The 17572-nt window shown below is 42.4% G+C and overlaps 1 protein-coding gene across 2 annotated transcripts in view; it reads left to right on the top strand.

Moving 5' to 3' along the window:
• Positions 1–8502: 8502 nt before the first annotated feature.
• Positions 8503–17572, top strand: part of kcnip3a (Kv channel interacting protein 3a, calsenilin) — a 59868-nt gene continuing 50798 nt past the window's right edge. For both annotated transcript variants that reach the window (XM_060882002.1, XM_060881998.1), the window contains exon 1: positions 8503–8614. In XM_060882002.1, coding sequence (XP_060737985.1) covers positions 8609–8614 — 6 coding nt within the window. In that variant the 5' untranslated portion in view covers positions 8503–8608. The remainder of the gene's footprint in view (positions 8615–17572) is intronic.

Raw genomic sequence — 17572 nt, 5'->3', positions numbered from 1 at the left:
GGCGGAGGCGGGAATCGAACCCCCGACCCTGGAGGTGTGAGGCAAACGTGATAACCACTAAGCCACCATCCCCCCTTTATTATAACTTAGTATTTATAATTTGCTTTTGCTCGCACAAATACTCGATCCACTCCGTCATCATTCGTATGAACCGCAGTTTTAAGGGTGATGACCAAAAACTTGTTTTCCTTCATTCTTCCTTTCTATTTTCCTCCCTTTCACCTTTACCAAGGACAAGCCTTATTACAATTACTTATCCCTTGATCAAATCCTGATCCGGTGAACCGCCGAGGGTGTTTTCTGCGAAGGATTAGAGCACGGCTTTCGGGATTTTACCCACGTGCCCGTTATAATCTGAACTCTCTTCGCTGCATATAATCATGTTCTCAGAAACAGACATTGTGTCTACGTCAAACCCGAAGTCGCACTCACGGTCAGAGAGTCACACACTATTCATCTGAAAGAGAAGGTCATAAGCACTGAAATCATATCTATACAATATATTGTGTTCAGGTGTAGAGAAAATGTGTACAGTTCTTCTTTTTACAGACAACAATGAATCAGAAACCAAATCTGATAACATTGTAGAAGCTGCTCATTTTTTCCTCAAAATCTTTTCTTTATATGACAATTATATTTACACCCTTCAGAACTATTACATCACTCCTAAAGGTTTTAAACACAAAAGTCTAAACACACACACACACACAAGACAAGTTCAACAAGCTTTGTTTCTCCCAGAGCTGTTTTCTTTTTTGCTCCATTCACACAAGACAAAGAAGTGACTTTAATTTGCTTTAAGTGCCTTTTAAATTATATAGTTGGTCTCCGTGGAAACTATTCAGCTGCTTTCGTGTGCTTTTTAAATGTGTGTATTATTAACCAGAAATACGGTTCATGAAAAATAAAAAGCGTCTCCACTGATGCACTTAACCACGTTTACGGATTTCAGTTATTCATTCATTCATTCATTCATCTTCTACCGCTTATCCGAACTACCTCGGGTCACGGGGAGCCTGTGCCTATCTCAGGCGTCATCGGGCATCAAGGCAGGATACACCCTGGACGGAGTGCCAACCCATCGCAGGGCACACACACACTCTCATTCACTCGCGCAATCACACACTACGGACAATTTTCCAGAGATGCCAATCAACCTACCATGCATGTCTTTGGACCGGGGGAGGAAACCGGAGTACCCGGAGGAAACCCCCGAGGCACGGGGAGAACATGCAAACTCCACACACACAAGGTGGAGGCGGGAATCGAACCCCGACCCTGGAGGTGTGAGGCAAACGTGCTAACCACTAAGCCACCGTGCCCCCCAGATTTCAGTTATAATGCCTTCAAATAAAAAGGTATGATAGGATTTTAGTTCATTATGCTACTCGGAGGCTTAGTGGTTAGCACGTTCGCCTCACACCTCAAGGGTTGGGGGTTTGATTCCCACCTCCGCCTTGTGTGTGTGGAGTTTGCATGTTCTCCCCGTGCCTCGGGGGTTTCCTCCGGGTACTCCGGTTTCCTCCCCCGGTCCAAAGACATGCATGGTAGGTTGATTGGCATCTCTGGAAAATTGTCCGTAGTGTGTGATTGCGTGAGTGAATGAGTGTGTGTGTGTGCCCTGTGATGGGTTGGCACTCCGTCCAGGGTGTATCCTGCCTTGATGCCCAATGACGCCTGAGATAGGCACAGGCTCCCCGTGACCAGAGGTAGTTCGGATAAGCGGTAGAAAATGAATGAATGAATGAATGCTACTCGGATTAGATCTGGACCTACTGGACCACGTACTGAATAATCTCGTGTTATGTTTATGTTATGTAATCTGGTGTTATGTTTAAAGAGGAAGTAGGAAGCTGCTCAATCACCCTACATTCTTTTATATAGAATACTGGCAGGGGCGGTTCTAGGATTTCATCTTTAGGGGGTTTTAGCCCTCAGTGAGAATTTAAAACAAGAGGAGTTTTATATTATATATTATATGACTACATAGAGAGCCAAAAGTTATGGTATTATTTAAAATGGCAAAAGTGGACACCAAAATTTTATGCATGATGTAATGATGCCAGTCTTGAATCAGATCAGTTCATGTATGTGTGCATTCTCTACAAACAGTGTGTCCAATGAATGCAGTCATTAATAAAAAACATTCACAAGACAAAGACCAAATCAATAAATGTTATTTTTATTTAGTATTGAATGGATTGTTTGCATTAACATTTTGTCTGTGCTACAACTCTGGTAATAAGAATAGTGACATTTCACTGCTTTTGGTTGCCGACTTTGCGGCTTTCCGCCGATTAACGTTATAGATAAACGCCTCCAGCTCTGACTGCGCGTGCACGCTGCGCGTCCCTGTGCTTCTCCGTTCAAATAAAGCAGACACCTCAAGACGCTCTTTTGAAAGACTACAACGCATGCGCGTAAAAGCAAAGTAAAAAAATCGCTCTTGGATCAAACTGATAAATAATTTTCTTTCCCATCGACAACACGTCCTGCATTTTAACATAATTTTTATTTTTTTATTTTTGAAAGTAAAAATTATACTTATAGTTTTAGGGTGGCTCCAGCCCACCTGTCTGTGATGTCAGCCACCCTAAAACTATAAGTATAATTTTTACTTTCAAAAATAAAAAAATAAAAATTATGTTAAAATGCAGGAAAAAAAAAAAGGTCTAGAACCGCCCCTGAATACTGGTATACCCAAATCACATCAACTTAAGAAATAAATCCAATACAGTATGTAGATGATGCACACGTACTGTAGCTTAAAATGTCTTAGCTGAAATCGACACCCGTTAAAGATTCCCCAACGTATTGTGTCGTAAGTCAGTCAATTTGTAGATACTGATAAAGGGGGGGAAAAAAAGAAAAGAAAAGAAAAGTGATCGATTTTGCAAAAGGGTTTTTATTTCTTGGGGTTACTGACCCAGCAACCCCATACTAAAGGCTAGGAGGTTTGTGAGAGGCTAAATCTGATTCACAAGCTTACAGCCTTGCACTCTTTCAGTGATATTGTCTTGATCAAATCACACACTTTTTCTAGTAGTGCGTTTGTCCAGCTGCCAAACCTGCGCGCCATTTTAATACAATGTTTTTTACTTTTGCAATGTCAAATAGTGTTTCTTTACGAATATGACTTAATGTATATTTCTGGCTAGCCTTTAGTGCTAAAAATCATGCCAATGGTGAATGGAACTTTTACTTTAATCCATTATTGGACATACCAAGAACAGCCAGATGGATAGATTGATAGATGGACTGATAGACTGATAAGTTAAAATATAGTGGCTTATTTACCCAGTGTAGTAAACCAGACCTATTAAAAAAGCAATTAGCTTTTTCTTGCACTGCCCTTAGGGTTCTTTAAGGGTCCATTATCCAGTTAATTAAAGGTGATTAGGTTATTTTAAAAAGCTGTTCCTTCAGAGGGATGCTCGAAGAACCTGTATGTGTTGTACATTTTCTAACATTTTATGGAACACAATGAGACCTGTAAACTAGCTGACACTTTGCTAATTAGCAGACTAGCAAAAAGACCATAGTTCACATTTTACCTTAGCAAGCCGGTGACCATGCATTAAGATAACTTACACTGCAGACTTCATGTTCAGCTAAGCAACCTGTCACCTGCAGAAGTTCTCTGATGACTCTGCCATCGTCGGTCTGATCACATGATGATGATGACTTGGAGTACAGAGGACTGATACAGAACTTTGTGGACTGGTGCGCGGAGCTGCCTCCAGTGAAATGCGGGAAAATCCAAAGAACTTTTGATGGATTTCCGTAGGCACAAAAAAACTTCATTACCACCATAATTACACACTGGATTACTGTTTAACTGTAATTATAACAATAACAACGTATTTTAAACAACATGTGCAATAACAGAAATTTTAAAAATGTGCAATATTACCTGTGTGCAATATGTCCGTTAGTGTAACTACTTACTCGTGTTTTTTTTCCTCTTTGTATTTATACATTAATATATATATTAAATATATATATATGTGTGTGTGTGTGTGTGTGTGTGTGTGTGTATTTGCATTTCTTTCTCTTTGCCGCTGTAATAGAGAAATTTCCCCATTGTGGGACGAATAAAGGTATATCTTCACTCATTTTCCACCACTTTATTCGAACTACCTCGGGTCACGGGGAGCCTGTGCCTATCTCAGGCGTCATCGGGCATCAAGGCAGGATACACCCTGGACGGAGTGCCAACCCATCGCAGGGCACACACACACTCTCATTCACTCACACAATCACACACTACGGACAATTTTCCAGAGATGCCAGTCAACCTACCATGCATGTCTTTGGCCCGGGGGAGGAAACCGGAGTACCCGGAGGAAACCCCCGAGGCACGGGGAGAACATGCAAACTCCACACACACAAGGTGGAGGCGGGATTCGAACCCCCAACCCTGGTGGTGTGAGCGAACGTGCTAACCACTAAGCCACCGTGCCCCCAATGTATATCTTATCTTATCTTATCTTATCTTAAGCTTGAAATATTTGCACAAAAATCCATACGTTGTAGTGTTGTAAAGTCGGCTAGCAGTGACAACTGCATCGATGCTAGCTAGAGAGCTATATTGTAGCTAGATACTTCTACATTTTATAAAAAAGAGCTGAGCTTAGTTTTCAAGAAGTACACCATCAACTTCCCATTTATTTAACACACCTCTTAATAAGAAGACTATCAGCCCAGCTGTCTTTTTAATTATGCAGAAACAAATCACCGCATGTCTGAAAAGAAACCCAACACAACACAGAAACGTGGCATCGTAGCATTTTTAGAACCTGCGTGTGAAACCAAGACAAGTACAGGCAGAATTGGCAAGACAGGGACAGGTTATATTTAGAAATCTTTTATTCTAGGTTTTTTTCTTTCGAGGTTCACCGGGAGGGTTTGTGCTTGCCTTGCCGGAGGCAGTGTAGTCTCCGGAGTGGCAGAGAAAAAGTTTAATTGGTGGGCATCGAGCTAGGAGACTGGAAGTTTGGCTGAGGCAGCTTGCTCATTAGAGCTGAAAGAAAGGGCAGTGCAATGGCATGGGAGAAAACTAGCACAAGCGCAATCACAAGCATGGACTAACACTGCCATGATCAGCACGATTACACAGCGCCCGAAGCAGCACTCACACATTTCTGTTACAGTGGAGTACATTTATCTGCATGGATCCGTTCGGAGAATCGTAATTTGGGTTAGGATACTAAAGGCACTCACTCCATTAAGGGAGGGTTCGAGGCAAGATTCAATTAATAGAATAAATTAGAGTCACTCCAGCAGAAAAAAACGAAGGAGCGCGATTATCGTCGAGAACCTTCTGGATGGTATTTAGAGACCTGCCGCTTATTTGCTATTAGTTACAAAAGGAAGGCTACAACAATAGGGTCCCTTCAAAGCTGCTTCTTTATTATTTAGTACATTTTCACTTCATTTATATAAGGATGTAGAACAGCAGATCCCTGGATGTTTTAATGCATCTTAAACTACAACAATTCTTTTTTACATCTCATAGTTTCAGAGTTTAAAATTCGTCCTGTATGTTCATTCATTCATTCGTTCATTTTCTACCACTTATCCGAACTACCTCGGGTCACGGGGAGCCTGTGCCTATCTCAGGCGTCATCGGGCATCAAGGCAGGATACACCCTGGACGGAGTGCCAACCTATCACAGGGCACACACACACACACACTCTCATTCACTCACTCAATCACACACTATGGACAATTTTCCAGAGATGCCAATCAACCTACCATGCATGTCTTTGGACCGGGGGAGGAAACCGGAGTACCCGGAGGAAACCCCCAAGGCACAGGGAGAACATGCAAACTCCACACACACAAGGCGGAGGCGGTAATCGAATCCCCAACCCTGGAGGTGTGAGGCCAACGTGCTAACCACTAAGGCACCGTGCCCCCCATCGTCCTGTATGTTGTTTAACATTATATATCGTCGCTGTCGGGCGGAAACCTCGTATGTCCAAATTTGGTCAATTTCATATTTTTTCACATATCGATGCTATTGGTCAGTCTCCACGTGGGTCTGTTATTTTTACAAGTTATTAACCAATCTAAAGTCTTGAAAATAGCTTGAGCGCAAATCTCATAACTCCATTGGACACTTCAACTGTCCACCTCTTCCTCACTCCGCGGGAGAGCTTCACGGCATATTTCTCCTCAAGAAGAGTTGCAACGAATCAACACGTCTTCTGAGGTAAATGTCTTCAAAACACTGGGCTCAAAGAAAAAAAAATCTTGACCCCCGCTAGTTCTGGTGCTCGTCTGAGGTCAGGAATTTAGCGCAAGACAATCCACTGCAACGCGGACTAAACCCTGTGCACTGCAGATAAGGTACGGCGTTTTTTTAATTTCCTGAAAAGTAATGGTTTTGGACATACGAGGATTCCGCCCGACAGCGACGATATGTATTTGACTGAACTCATTACAGTTCAAAACTGAAAGGATAAAACCATGGATTCGTCTGCTTTTTCTGTCAGCACATATTAACTAGTATATTATTCATTCATTCATTCATTTTCTACCGCTTATCCGAACTACCTCGGGTCACGGGGAGCCTGTGCCTATCTCAGGCGTCATCGGGCATCAAGGCAGGATACACCCTGGACGGAGTGCCAACCCATCACAGGGCACACACACACTCTCATTCACTCACACAATCACACACTACGGACAATTTTCCAGAGATGCCAATCAGCCTACCATGCATGTCTTTGGACCGGGGGAGGAAACCGGAGTACACGGAGGAAACCCCCGAGGCATGGGGAGAACATGCAAACTCCACACACACAAGGTGGAGGCGGGAATCGAACCCCCAACCCTGGAGGTGTGAGGCGAACGTGCTAACCACTAAGCCACCGTGACCCCCACTAGTATATTATATTATATTATATTATTGAGCTGGAAGAATTATGACGTATTTTAAAACGCTGACTAAAATGGTAACTTACAATGTGCCAGGACCAAACCATCAAAGATATTCATTCAGTTTCTTGTTGTTTTTTTTTTTTTTAAATAAAAGAGGTAAGAAGTAGGAATGGACTGATGTGGTATTTATATTATATTCACTGTTATAATAACCAGGTTGGTCATTGGCTGTCACTTGAGTCATAAGCGACTGGTAATAAGCTAAAAAGAATCCATTTAAAATGAATCGTTGGCACGACCTATGTTCCTTAACACAGCCGATACACGGAATGACCTTCTTTTAAAATAAATGAGCTTCTGCTAGCATCCTGACTCGCTGGAATGATTTGAAAATTGATCAGTGCCACTGGAAAATTTCTCCTTCTCAGCTTTGTAATAGTTTTTTTTCCCCTAAAGCAGTTACCTTCTGTCACACACTGAAAAGCCCAGAATGGAGGGTAGATTCAACACTTTTGTTTTTAAAATTTGCCAGTGTGAAAGAAAGTGTGAAAGAAAGTGAAATAGCTGTTATTTACACTAGGACATAGTCTAGGTATTAGGTCGTAAACTCTCTCTCTCTCCCTCTCTCCCCCCCTGTCTTTCCCTCTCTCTCTGTCTCTCTCCCTCTCTCTTCCTCTGTCTCTGTCTGTCTCCCTCTGTCTCTCTCTTCCTTTGTCTCTCCCTCTCCCCCCCTCTCTCTCCCTCTCTCCTTCCCTCTCTCTCTTCCTTTCTCTCTGTCTCTCCCCCTCTGTCTTTCCCTCTCTCTCTGTCTCTCTCCCTCTCTCTCTCTCTTTCTCTCTGTCCCCCTCTCTCTGTCTCTCTCCCTCTCTTTCCCTCTGTCTCTCTCCCTTTCTCTGTCTGTCTCCCTCTGTCCCTCTCTTCCTTTCTCTCTCCCTCTCCCCTCTCTGTCTCTCCCTCTCTCTCTGTCTTTCCCCCCTGTCTCTCCCTCTCTCTCTGTCTCTCTCCCTCTCTCTTCCTCTGTCTCTCTCTTTCTCTCTGTCCCCCCTCTCTCTGTCTCTCTCCCTCTTTCCCTCTGTCTCTCTCCCTTTCTCTCCCCCTCTCTCTGTCTGTCTCCCTCTGTCCCTCTCTTCCTTTCTCTCTCCCTCTCCCCTCTCTGTCTCTCCCTCTCTCTGTCTTTCCCCCCTGTCTCTCCCTCTCTCTCTCCCTCTCTCTTTATCTCTGCCCCGTCTCTCCCTCTCTTTCCCTCTCTCGTTCTCTCCCCTCTCTCTGTCTCTCCTTTTCCCCCTCTCTCTGTCTTTCCTGCCTCTGTCTCTCCCTCTCTCTCTTCCTCTGTCTCTCTGCCCCCTCTCTGTCTCTCTCCCTCTGTCTCTCCCTCTCCCCCTCTCTGTCTTCACCCCTCTGTCTCTCCCTCTCTCTCTGTCTCTCTCCCTCTATCTCTTCCTCTGTCTCTCTGCCCCCCCTCTCTGTCTCTCTCCCTCTGTCTCTCCCCCTCTATCCCTCTGTCTCTCTCTCTCTCCCTCTCTGTGTGTGTGTTTTCCATTTGTGTGTGTGAGAGAGTGTGTGTCTGTGTGTGTGTTTTCCATTTCCGTGTGAGTGAGAGAGAGAGAGAGAGAGAGAGAGAGAGAGAGAGAGGAAAACTCGGTTCTCGGTATCACACTCGACAGAGACAGGTTACTGTTTATCCTGCTGCACCTGAGGACTCTTTATTTCATCACAGAAATGCAGGTACGCGACTTCTTATTTCCTTTTTTTTGTGAGAATCAAATTCAGTGAAATGACAACATTTTAACTCGGAATCTAATCTTTTATTATCCAGTTGTATTGATCCTAATAACCATCAGTCCCTGGTTACCTGAGACTTGTCGCTAAGTGACGTCCTTAACCGACACTCTGAGGTAAAGTGTCGCGCGCACGATTTTTAACGGTCGTTTTCAAATATTATTATTATTTAAAAAAAAAAAAAAAAAAAACCTCGCGCGAGGATTATAAAGGACCGCGCGCGCGAGCTGCAGCCTTGACCCAATCCTGACAGGATTTCTGACTGGAATTTATTCTTCCTTTGGTCACTTTAGAAACAAATAACTGCTAGTCAAGACAGGCTAGTAAGGTACATGATTGATAAAGTAATGCAGTTAAAAGAGTTTACAGAAATATTTCACTCAGTGTTGAGTAGATTAGTAAAAAAAAAAACAAACAAACAAACATGTTCTATTAAATGACTAGTAAATGTGAGGTAAATATGAACTTTTAAATAACTAAAAACACATCCTGATTCATTTTCGACTACAGTATTGTGGTAAAACAAAGTCCAGATCTTTAACAATCACATCATATATCAAATATATATTATATAAAAACCATGTGCTATACAGTCGTACAATGCAGTGGTAGGTTCCACGCTTCGTTTCAGGCTTTAGTAGATGTACACAAAAGGGTTCTTCAAGGAATCCTCAAGAGTTTCCTGGATAATTACTGGGTTCTTAACAGTAAAGTGCTCTGATATAGCGTTTCACATACTGTAGAACCTGAGCTCCCATGGAGAGACGAGCAAAGATACTTCTTCTAATCTTGTTCCATGAATTACGCTACATATGACTTATACATTTAGCTAAAGTAAAATTGAGTCCTTGAGAAGTGAGCGAAGACATGCTGAGTGTTCTGTCTGGCTCTGGGAGAGACTGGGAAGTTCTGTTCGGCTCTGGAAGAGACTGGGAAGTTCTGTCCGGCTCTGGAAGAGACTGGGAAGTTCTGTTTGGCTCTGGAAGAGACTGGGAAGATCTGTCCAGGTCTGGAAGAGACTGGGAAGTTCTGTCCGGCTCTGGAAGAGACTGGGAAGTTCTGTCCGGCTCTGGAAGAGACTGGGAAGTTCTGTTCGGCTCTGGAAGAGACTGGGAAGTTCTGTTCGGCTCTGGAATAACCAATAACTAAAGGGTGTGGCCACTGAAAATTCACTGTATTTATACCAACTATACAGGCACTTGTTAAAGCTTACTTTACGGGCAATTTATTAGCATTCAAGGAAAGAGTCTCCAGTGGAAGTAACAAGCTTTTTTTGTCTCATTAACTTGCAGATTTTGGAAAAGGACTTTTTTTAGAGTTAAATGTAACTGTATTTGGATAAAAAAGTACATTGTGTTTTTCATATATAAAAATAACATCTTCAATAAAAAACGGTGTGTGTGTTGATTTTTGCTTCAATCAGCTGATGCACTTTGAATTTAATGCGAATAGCAAGAGAACGGTGTAGATATTTGATCTATGCTGCAGATCAGTTTCCTGGATTAAACCCAGTCTTTGTTTTTTTAAGAACAGTGTGCTCTTTCACTGTACTTTTATACACTGACTGAATATGAATATTTGATGTGCTGTTTCCATAAGTAAGCTTCGCTCTGTCCAATAGAAAAAATCGTTTGTCCTTTGTGGTCATTGGACATATTATGTGGAGGGCGTTGTGGCTTAATGGTAAGCATGATTGGCCCATGCCTGTGTGGCTGGGGGTTTGATTCGCATCTCCGCCCTGTGTTTGTGGAGTTTGCATGTTCTCCCAATGCTTCAGGTGTTTCCACTGGATAATCCGGTTTCCTCCCCAGTCCAATGGCATGCTTGGTAAGCTGATTGGCATGTCTAAATTGTCTGGTGTGTTTGAGTGTTGTGTGTGTAACGTGTTCTTGACCTTTTGTAGGACAAGCGCTACATTAAATCAAATGAAAATCTTTATCAGTGTGAGATTTTCAGGATTCAAATCGCATGATTCAAATCCAACCAATAGGAAAACAACAGGATTATGCAAATCTCCCGGAGCAGCTATGTATATGCTAGCGGTGATCGTGAACCATAAATATACGTATGCTAATGGACGCAAAATTGTGTTTATGTGAGGCCATATTCCACATGAGCTGATTTTCGGGTAACGCTGTTTGATTAAGTGACTGATAAATTAAGTTAATTTTTACTTTCTACAGAAATAGTGGCTTTTGCTACATAACACATTGTACTTATGGTTGAGTTTGACATTAGTTAGTGCCATTCACCTATTATCAATCTCGGACCATGTTATCATGGATAATCTTTGAACCAGGGATGTAGACAAGGTCAAGGAATCAAGTGTTTTTTTCTGCCTGATTATGGAAACCAATTAGCAGTCTTCTAAGCATTTAGTCCATATGGAGCAGCTTCACACACACACACACACATAAACAGGGTCGTCTGGACGGCAATGAGACTTCGAGACGGATGTGATGAATAATTTGGGGTTAATGTAACCTACACTATTGATGAGGAAAAGATGGAGGAGAGAGAGGATAGATGAAACACTGGACGAACATTAATTATGAATAACTGACAAACCTAACATTAGCTCTCGCTTTACATGCACCAGTGTCATACTTTTTTTTTTTTGGAGCACCCAAATTCATTTTAGAAAGTTGCTGCTGTCATGAAGACTCATTAAACCCCAAAGCACAGCTTAATTATCCATTCTCATTGGTCATAAGGTGTAATTTTGAAAACCACAGGATTATATTAATGCATGCTTTATAATGCATTATATCTATAGTATATAACAATTACTGATTTTGGTCAGTACGGTGAAGTTTTCCATAGGGACTTTTTATTTAGTATTTTATCAAAGGAGTCTCCGGTTTCAGTCTTTTGTTACGTTTTTCTGTTTTTTCGTTAACGTGACTATGTAACGACGTTAAACGTTTTGACGTATTGAACATGTCTTAATGTCTCGCTCAGACATCTCTGTCACGCTCCATCAGATTTTCATTCCACCTGAGCCGCACCTGATAACATTTGCTTAATCAAATGAATCTTGTTCTTCAAACAAATATATGGTGTGAATGCCGTCTGTATGGAACAAGAACCCACAGCCATGCTTGAATCTTTGTGGGATTGCAGAGCATACAAAGTACAAAAACAGCAGTCGTTTGACATAACGAAACACCTCTCTTAACCTCTCCGCTTGACCCAGCTCTGTTCAGGATAAACCAAACTTTACAGCAATTTTTTGTTTTGTTTTTCAGCCAAGCAGCCATTAGACACCAAGGCCACGTTCACACTGCAGGTAAAAGTGGCCCAAATCCGCAATTTTCCAAATCCAAAATTTTTTTGGGGTCAAGTGACCAGGTCAGACTTCTTCAGGAGTAGTGTGAACACTCAAATCTGGCCCACATCTGATTATTTCAAATCAGATCCGGGCCACTTCCATATGTGGTCCTGAATCAGACCCAAATCAGATTTTTTCCAATGTGGCCGCAGTGTGAACAGCCAAGGCGGATTTGATGCGACTTTTACGTCAATCTACATCAACATTCGTCACAATTATGCGCCGGCGAAAACGTGACACAAACATGACTGGTAACGTGTGTGTTAAGAGTGTTATATAAAGTGGTTACGTGAACCAGCTCATAATGTTTGCATTGAATACATCACATTATAGCATTACATGATATGTTTGCTTGCACCAGATGATACAATACTTCCTCCGTAACCTCGCCCACTTTTTAGCGCAACGGCGTGCTGCGTGTGACGTCATTGTTATTGTTCGTTTGCGCGTGCGGGTCAGTTTGAAACAGCAAACAGTTCACACTGGCTTATTTTGGAATTGGTGCTTTGATTAGAGCAGCAGTATGAAACCTTTTACATGATTTTAATCACTTTTTGATCAATAGTTAAACAAAGCATTAGCATTTGATTCAAATTTGGATTCAGACAGAATCCCCCAGACAGAATAAACGCAAAATCAGGCAAATTAAAGCAGCATTCTGAGGAGTCTCTGTGGAACACGAGTTCAGCTCTCATAGAAAGTCGTTGCACGCGTCTTCACTGGTAGAAGAATCCTATGCTTGAGATTTCACCACTTAGAAGAATCCTATGCTTAGTAGTTTTCACGCATTTTGCTGCATCGATCTATATCGTATGTTTCACTTTGCACAAGACACCGACATCTGTTGTGCGTCTGTGGCGTTTTGTGATGTTTCGTTGTGCTGATTTATTGTCGGCGCTGCTGAGTCTTTCTCTCCCGAAGACGACGCCGAGGTACGTGAAGACCTTGATAATAACTGTGCACGAATTGCAGTGTGAGAGAGAGAACGTGCGTACGGTTCTGTATCAGTGGACGCCGTTTGCACTTTTATCATCCTGCGCTGAGTGTGTTGAGTGTTCTGATCTGTCGGCTGAAGAGAGACTGAAGTCTCTGTGGACCCATTAGAGGAGCGTGTGTCCAGGCTGAGAGGAGAGCGAGGAGCGGCATTCAGCACACACACACACACACACACACACACACACACACACACACATGCTTTCTCAGTGTCTCGTCACGCTTCATAAAATATTGCAGGCGTGTGGACACGTGCTCTGTCTCACACACACACAACCACGGATATAGACTTGAGAATAAAATGTTACTCCAGGTATTTTGTAATACACTATAAAGTCACATAGCACCTGTGTATATGCACACACACACGTACAGAGATATGAGAAATAACTGATATAAGAACAACATTGTGATTATGTCGTGCAAACACACACTCACACACACCTAGTTTGACAATAATGAACAGATGCTCTCTCTGAGCAGACCTGCCACTCGTGCCCACGGAGCTGACATCCACCCACTTACAGATGCACTGACAAATGTAGACAGCAGACCCGAATAGCAAAACACACACACACACACACACAAACACACACACACTCTACTACAACTACTGCTGCAACTACACTAATCCACACATTGCTACCAAATTTGTTCAGCCTAAACCAAACTTTTTTTTTCACAAAAAAAAAAAAAGGTTGAAAATACGTTTATTTTAATCCGCATGCTGAGTGTTAAACTCCTCCTGAGAACTTGTTTAGACCCGACACTGCGGGCGAAGTCTGTGCTTTTCACCCAGGATGTTACAGGATTGTAGATGGTGTCAGTGTTCTCGGATACGTTGCGCTATAGACAGATCTTTGCTGGAAGCCGTAACACAGAGGTCTGGGACCCAGATCCAGGAATCTGCTTCCTCCTGTGTACATGTGTCTGCAGAATCACAAGCTCCACACCTGCTTCTGGAAATAGAGCTGTTCGTGTGTGACGGCTCGTGCTGATACCCGCTGGAGGGATGCGAGTGATTAACAGCATCTTTATATGAGAGAGAGAGAGAGAGGGAGAGATAAAGGAAGCACAGGATGGCAGAGCAGAAGGATGGGTAATTTAAGAGCAGAAAAAAAGGAGGAGTTATGAAATATCATATACGAGGGCAGGAACTGACAGATGGAGGGATGGGGGAGGGAGAACGGACATATAGTGGAGGTTAAGTCATGTGTGAAGGAGAAAGGAAAACGTGTGTGTCTGTATCTCTGTTTCTCTGACTGGCAGTAACACTCTCTCTCTCTCTCTCTCTCTCTCTCTATTTTTGTCTCTGTCTGTCTCTCATCTGTGTATCCATCTATTTATCTATATATCTGCCGTTATCCATCTCTTTCTGTTTGTCTGTCTAGCTCTCTTTTTCACTTTTTTCTCTCTGTCTCTATTTCTGTATCCCTAGCCCTCTCTCTCTCTCTCTCTCTCTCTCTCGCTCTCTCTCTCTCTCTCTCTCACTTGGATTTTTACACTAGGAGAAAAGAGAGTACAGGTTGGAAGCAGAAGCAGCAGGTGTTTGATCTGATTGAGGATTCTCTTGGTCTCTCACCATCCACGGTGATCTGAGCTAAAAATAGCTCTGCTGTCAATGTCTCTGTGTGTGTGTGTGTGTGTGTGTGTGTGTGTGTCAGTGAGAATGCCTCGGGAACGCCAGGAGGCTTCGTTGGAGCTGCTCCCAATCAGCACAGGACTTATTAACCAGCCTACGCTCCGCTCCTCCATCTCTCTCCCTCTCTCCCTCTCTCCCTCTCTCTCTCTCTCTCTCTCTCTCTCACACACACACACACACACACTCAGCTTTATTCTCTGAGCTCCCTGCTGCTCCCCACATCATCCGTACGAGGAAGGACGGTTACACACAATGCCGCTGATGGGGAAGGTGTGACGGTTCGATTGCAGCCTGTCTCTGTGTGCTGCATGTGTGTGAACAGATCACAGTGGGTTATGATGAGCGTGTGACTCTGATTATCTCATGCATGATCTAAACACTGGCAAGACTTCAAGTTTCTTTTTTTTTTTTTTTTTTTATAGAAACGCACTATAATGTCAAAAGTTTCTGGACATGTGACTAGCACACAACCAGGACACACACGTGGCCTTGTTGAACATTTTATTTTCTGGTAAGGCTTTCCAGTAGATGTGTGGACTTGTGTTCGTTAAAGGTAGAGTCTCCGATGTTTGAAAGCCAATGTTGACATTTGAAATCACCAAAACAAACACTCCCCTAACCCAAATGACAAGACACACCCCTTTCTGCTCATTGGCTACACGTTTGTTTTGTTTTTGTTTAGTTTGTTGTCCCGACTCAGTTTTCTGAAGCATTTCTCAAACGACGTAGACCCCACCTTTAAGCTACAAGAGCAGTAGCTGAGCTCAGACACCGATGTTGGGGTGTTGAAGTGGCTCCAGGTCCAGTTCATCCCAAACAGTCAGAGTCAGGGCTCTGTGTAGGACACTTGAGTTCTTTTACTAAAAACTTAACCTCCATGAGGACATCATGTCTTAATGGAGCTTTCAGAGATGAAAATCTAACACGACGTTCAGAAAGGCCACGCCCACGTTATTTATATCGTGTAATATCGTATTATATTGTATTGAAGTGTTTCATATCATACTGTATCATATTATATCGTTTCTTATTGTATTATAGTGTATTATATCATATTGTATTGCGCAGTATTGTATCGTATCACATCGCATCGTATTGTATTATATTAAATTATGTAGATTTAATTGTATTGCATCAAAAGCTACTGTATTGTATCGTATCGCATTGTGTCGTAGCAGATTCAGTGGTACAAGTCAAGTACCTTTACACTTGTCTGAGGTTTACCCTCGTATAAAAAACAATAGAATTAACATTGTGCTAGTCAGCACGACAACATACAGTACATACGTTTTATTCCAATGTAGTTTGAGAACTGACAGAACAGCCATGCATTAAGATAACATTAAACCCATATATATATAGATAGATATATACAGACACGTCATTGCAGCAGTCTATACTTTGTATGCTAATCAGGGATAAATGGAAAAAAGACATCACGACGTAAAACTGGCAAAGAGCAGGACTTGTATTCCTCTCTCTGGTCTTTTGGCCGTGCCGTGTTTACTAAGAGCAGAGTGATGGTGCACAGCACAGCGTGCGTTTGATGGTGTTTTAATGGAACAAACCCACTCTAATCTAGTGTACGGATCTCCAGCTGTTTCCACGCACACACACGACATGCTGCTGCTACACACGTCTCATTTATTATTCATATTTACGTCTTCTCACATTTACTCTCTTAATGGTTCATAGACAAATCCTGTGTGCTAATGTACAGAGGGAACAAATCCCAACCCACACTGTTTAAGTATTTACAAACTGAACCGTAGACTACAAACACTGACCAGAAATCCCACGAACCAAAGTGACCGGCATCATCAAGAGGATTAGCTAAACGTTTTTCAGTTTTTTTTTTCATCCTTTACTTTACTCTGTTGCTTTGATCAATAGCATCTGCAAGTATTAAGCAAGGAACAAAACACTCTCTCTCACTCATTCGCTCATTTTCTACCGCTTATCCGAACTACCTCGGGTCACGGGGAGCCTGTGCCTATCTCAGACGTCATCGGGCATCAAGACAGGATACACCCTGGACGGAGTGCCAACCCATCACAGGGCACACACACACACACACACTCATTCACTCACGCACTCACACACTACGGACAATTTTCCAGAGATGCCAATCAACCTACCATGCATGTCTTTGGACCGGGGGAGGAAACCGGTGTACCCGGAGGAAACCCCCAAGGCACGGGGAGAACATGCAAACTCCACACACACAAGGTGGAGGCGGGAATCGAACCCCCAACCCTGGAGGTGTGAGGCGAACGTGCTAACCACTAAGCCACCGTGCCCCCGGAACAAAACACTATGTTACATACTGTAAAACATGGTGTTACATAAAACATGGTGTTACAGAAAACGAGTCTAGATTTTTTTAAAACGAGTTAAACTTAGAACCTTTAGCGAAGGAGTGAAAGGGATAACTGGTGAAACCTTTAAGATGCCTTATTGTCTGTGGGTTTTTGTCACTGGTAGACAAATGTACCGTGTGTGTAGCAGAATACACTGTACTGAACACCACTGCAAGTGCCTCACTTACTTTAAAATATAAAGGGACTCTTCATTAGGGCTGCATTGGGGTGGAAAATTTCCGGTAAATTTCCGGAAACTTTCCACGGGAACATAATCTGGGGAATTTTGGAAATATTCCAAATTGGAAACTTTACGGGAATTTATGGGAATTTAAAGGAATTAATGGGAATTATTTGGAAACATAGGGAAAGTTATATAAACTATATCATAAATAAATAAATAAACATTTTATTTGGTCATAAGCAGACATGCATGCAAGGTAGTACAAATTTTAAAAATGACGTCACGACTGATTTAATTGTAAGTAGAACTTACACAAAACACAAAAGCATAATAAACATGCTTATTATGCTTGTAATAAACATTATAAACGTAATAATTGTAATAAACATATTTA

The sequence above is a fragment of the Tachysurus vachellii genome, chromosome 11 (genome assembly GCF_030014155.1).
Source record: "Tachysurus vachellii isolate PV-2020 chromosome 11, HZAU_Pvac_v1, whole genome shotgun sequence".
NCBI classification, from domain to species: Eukaryota; Metazoa; Chordata; class Actinopteri; order Siluriformes; family Bagridae; genus Tachysurus; species Tachysurus vachellii.
The sequence above is the reverse complement of the archived record's forward strand: the minus strand, read 5'-3'. Positions and strand labels throughout refer to the sequence as shown.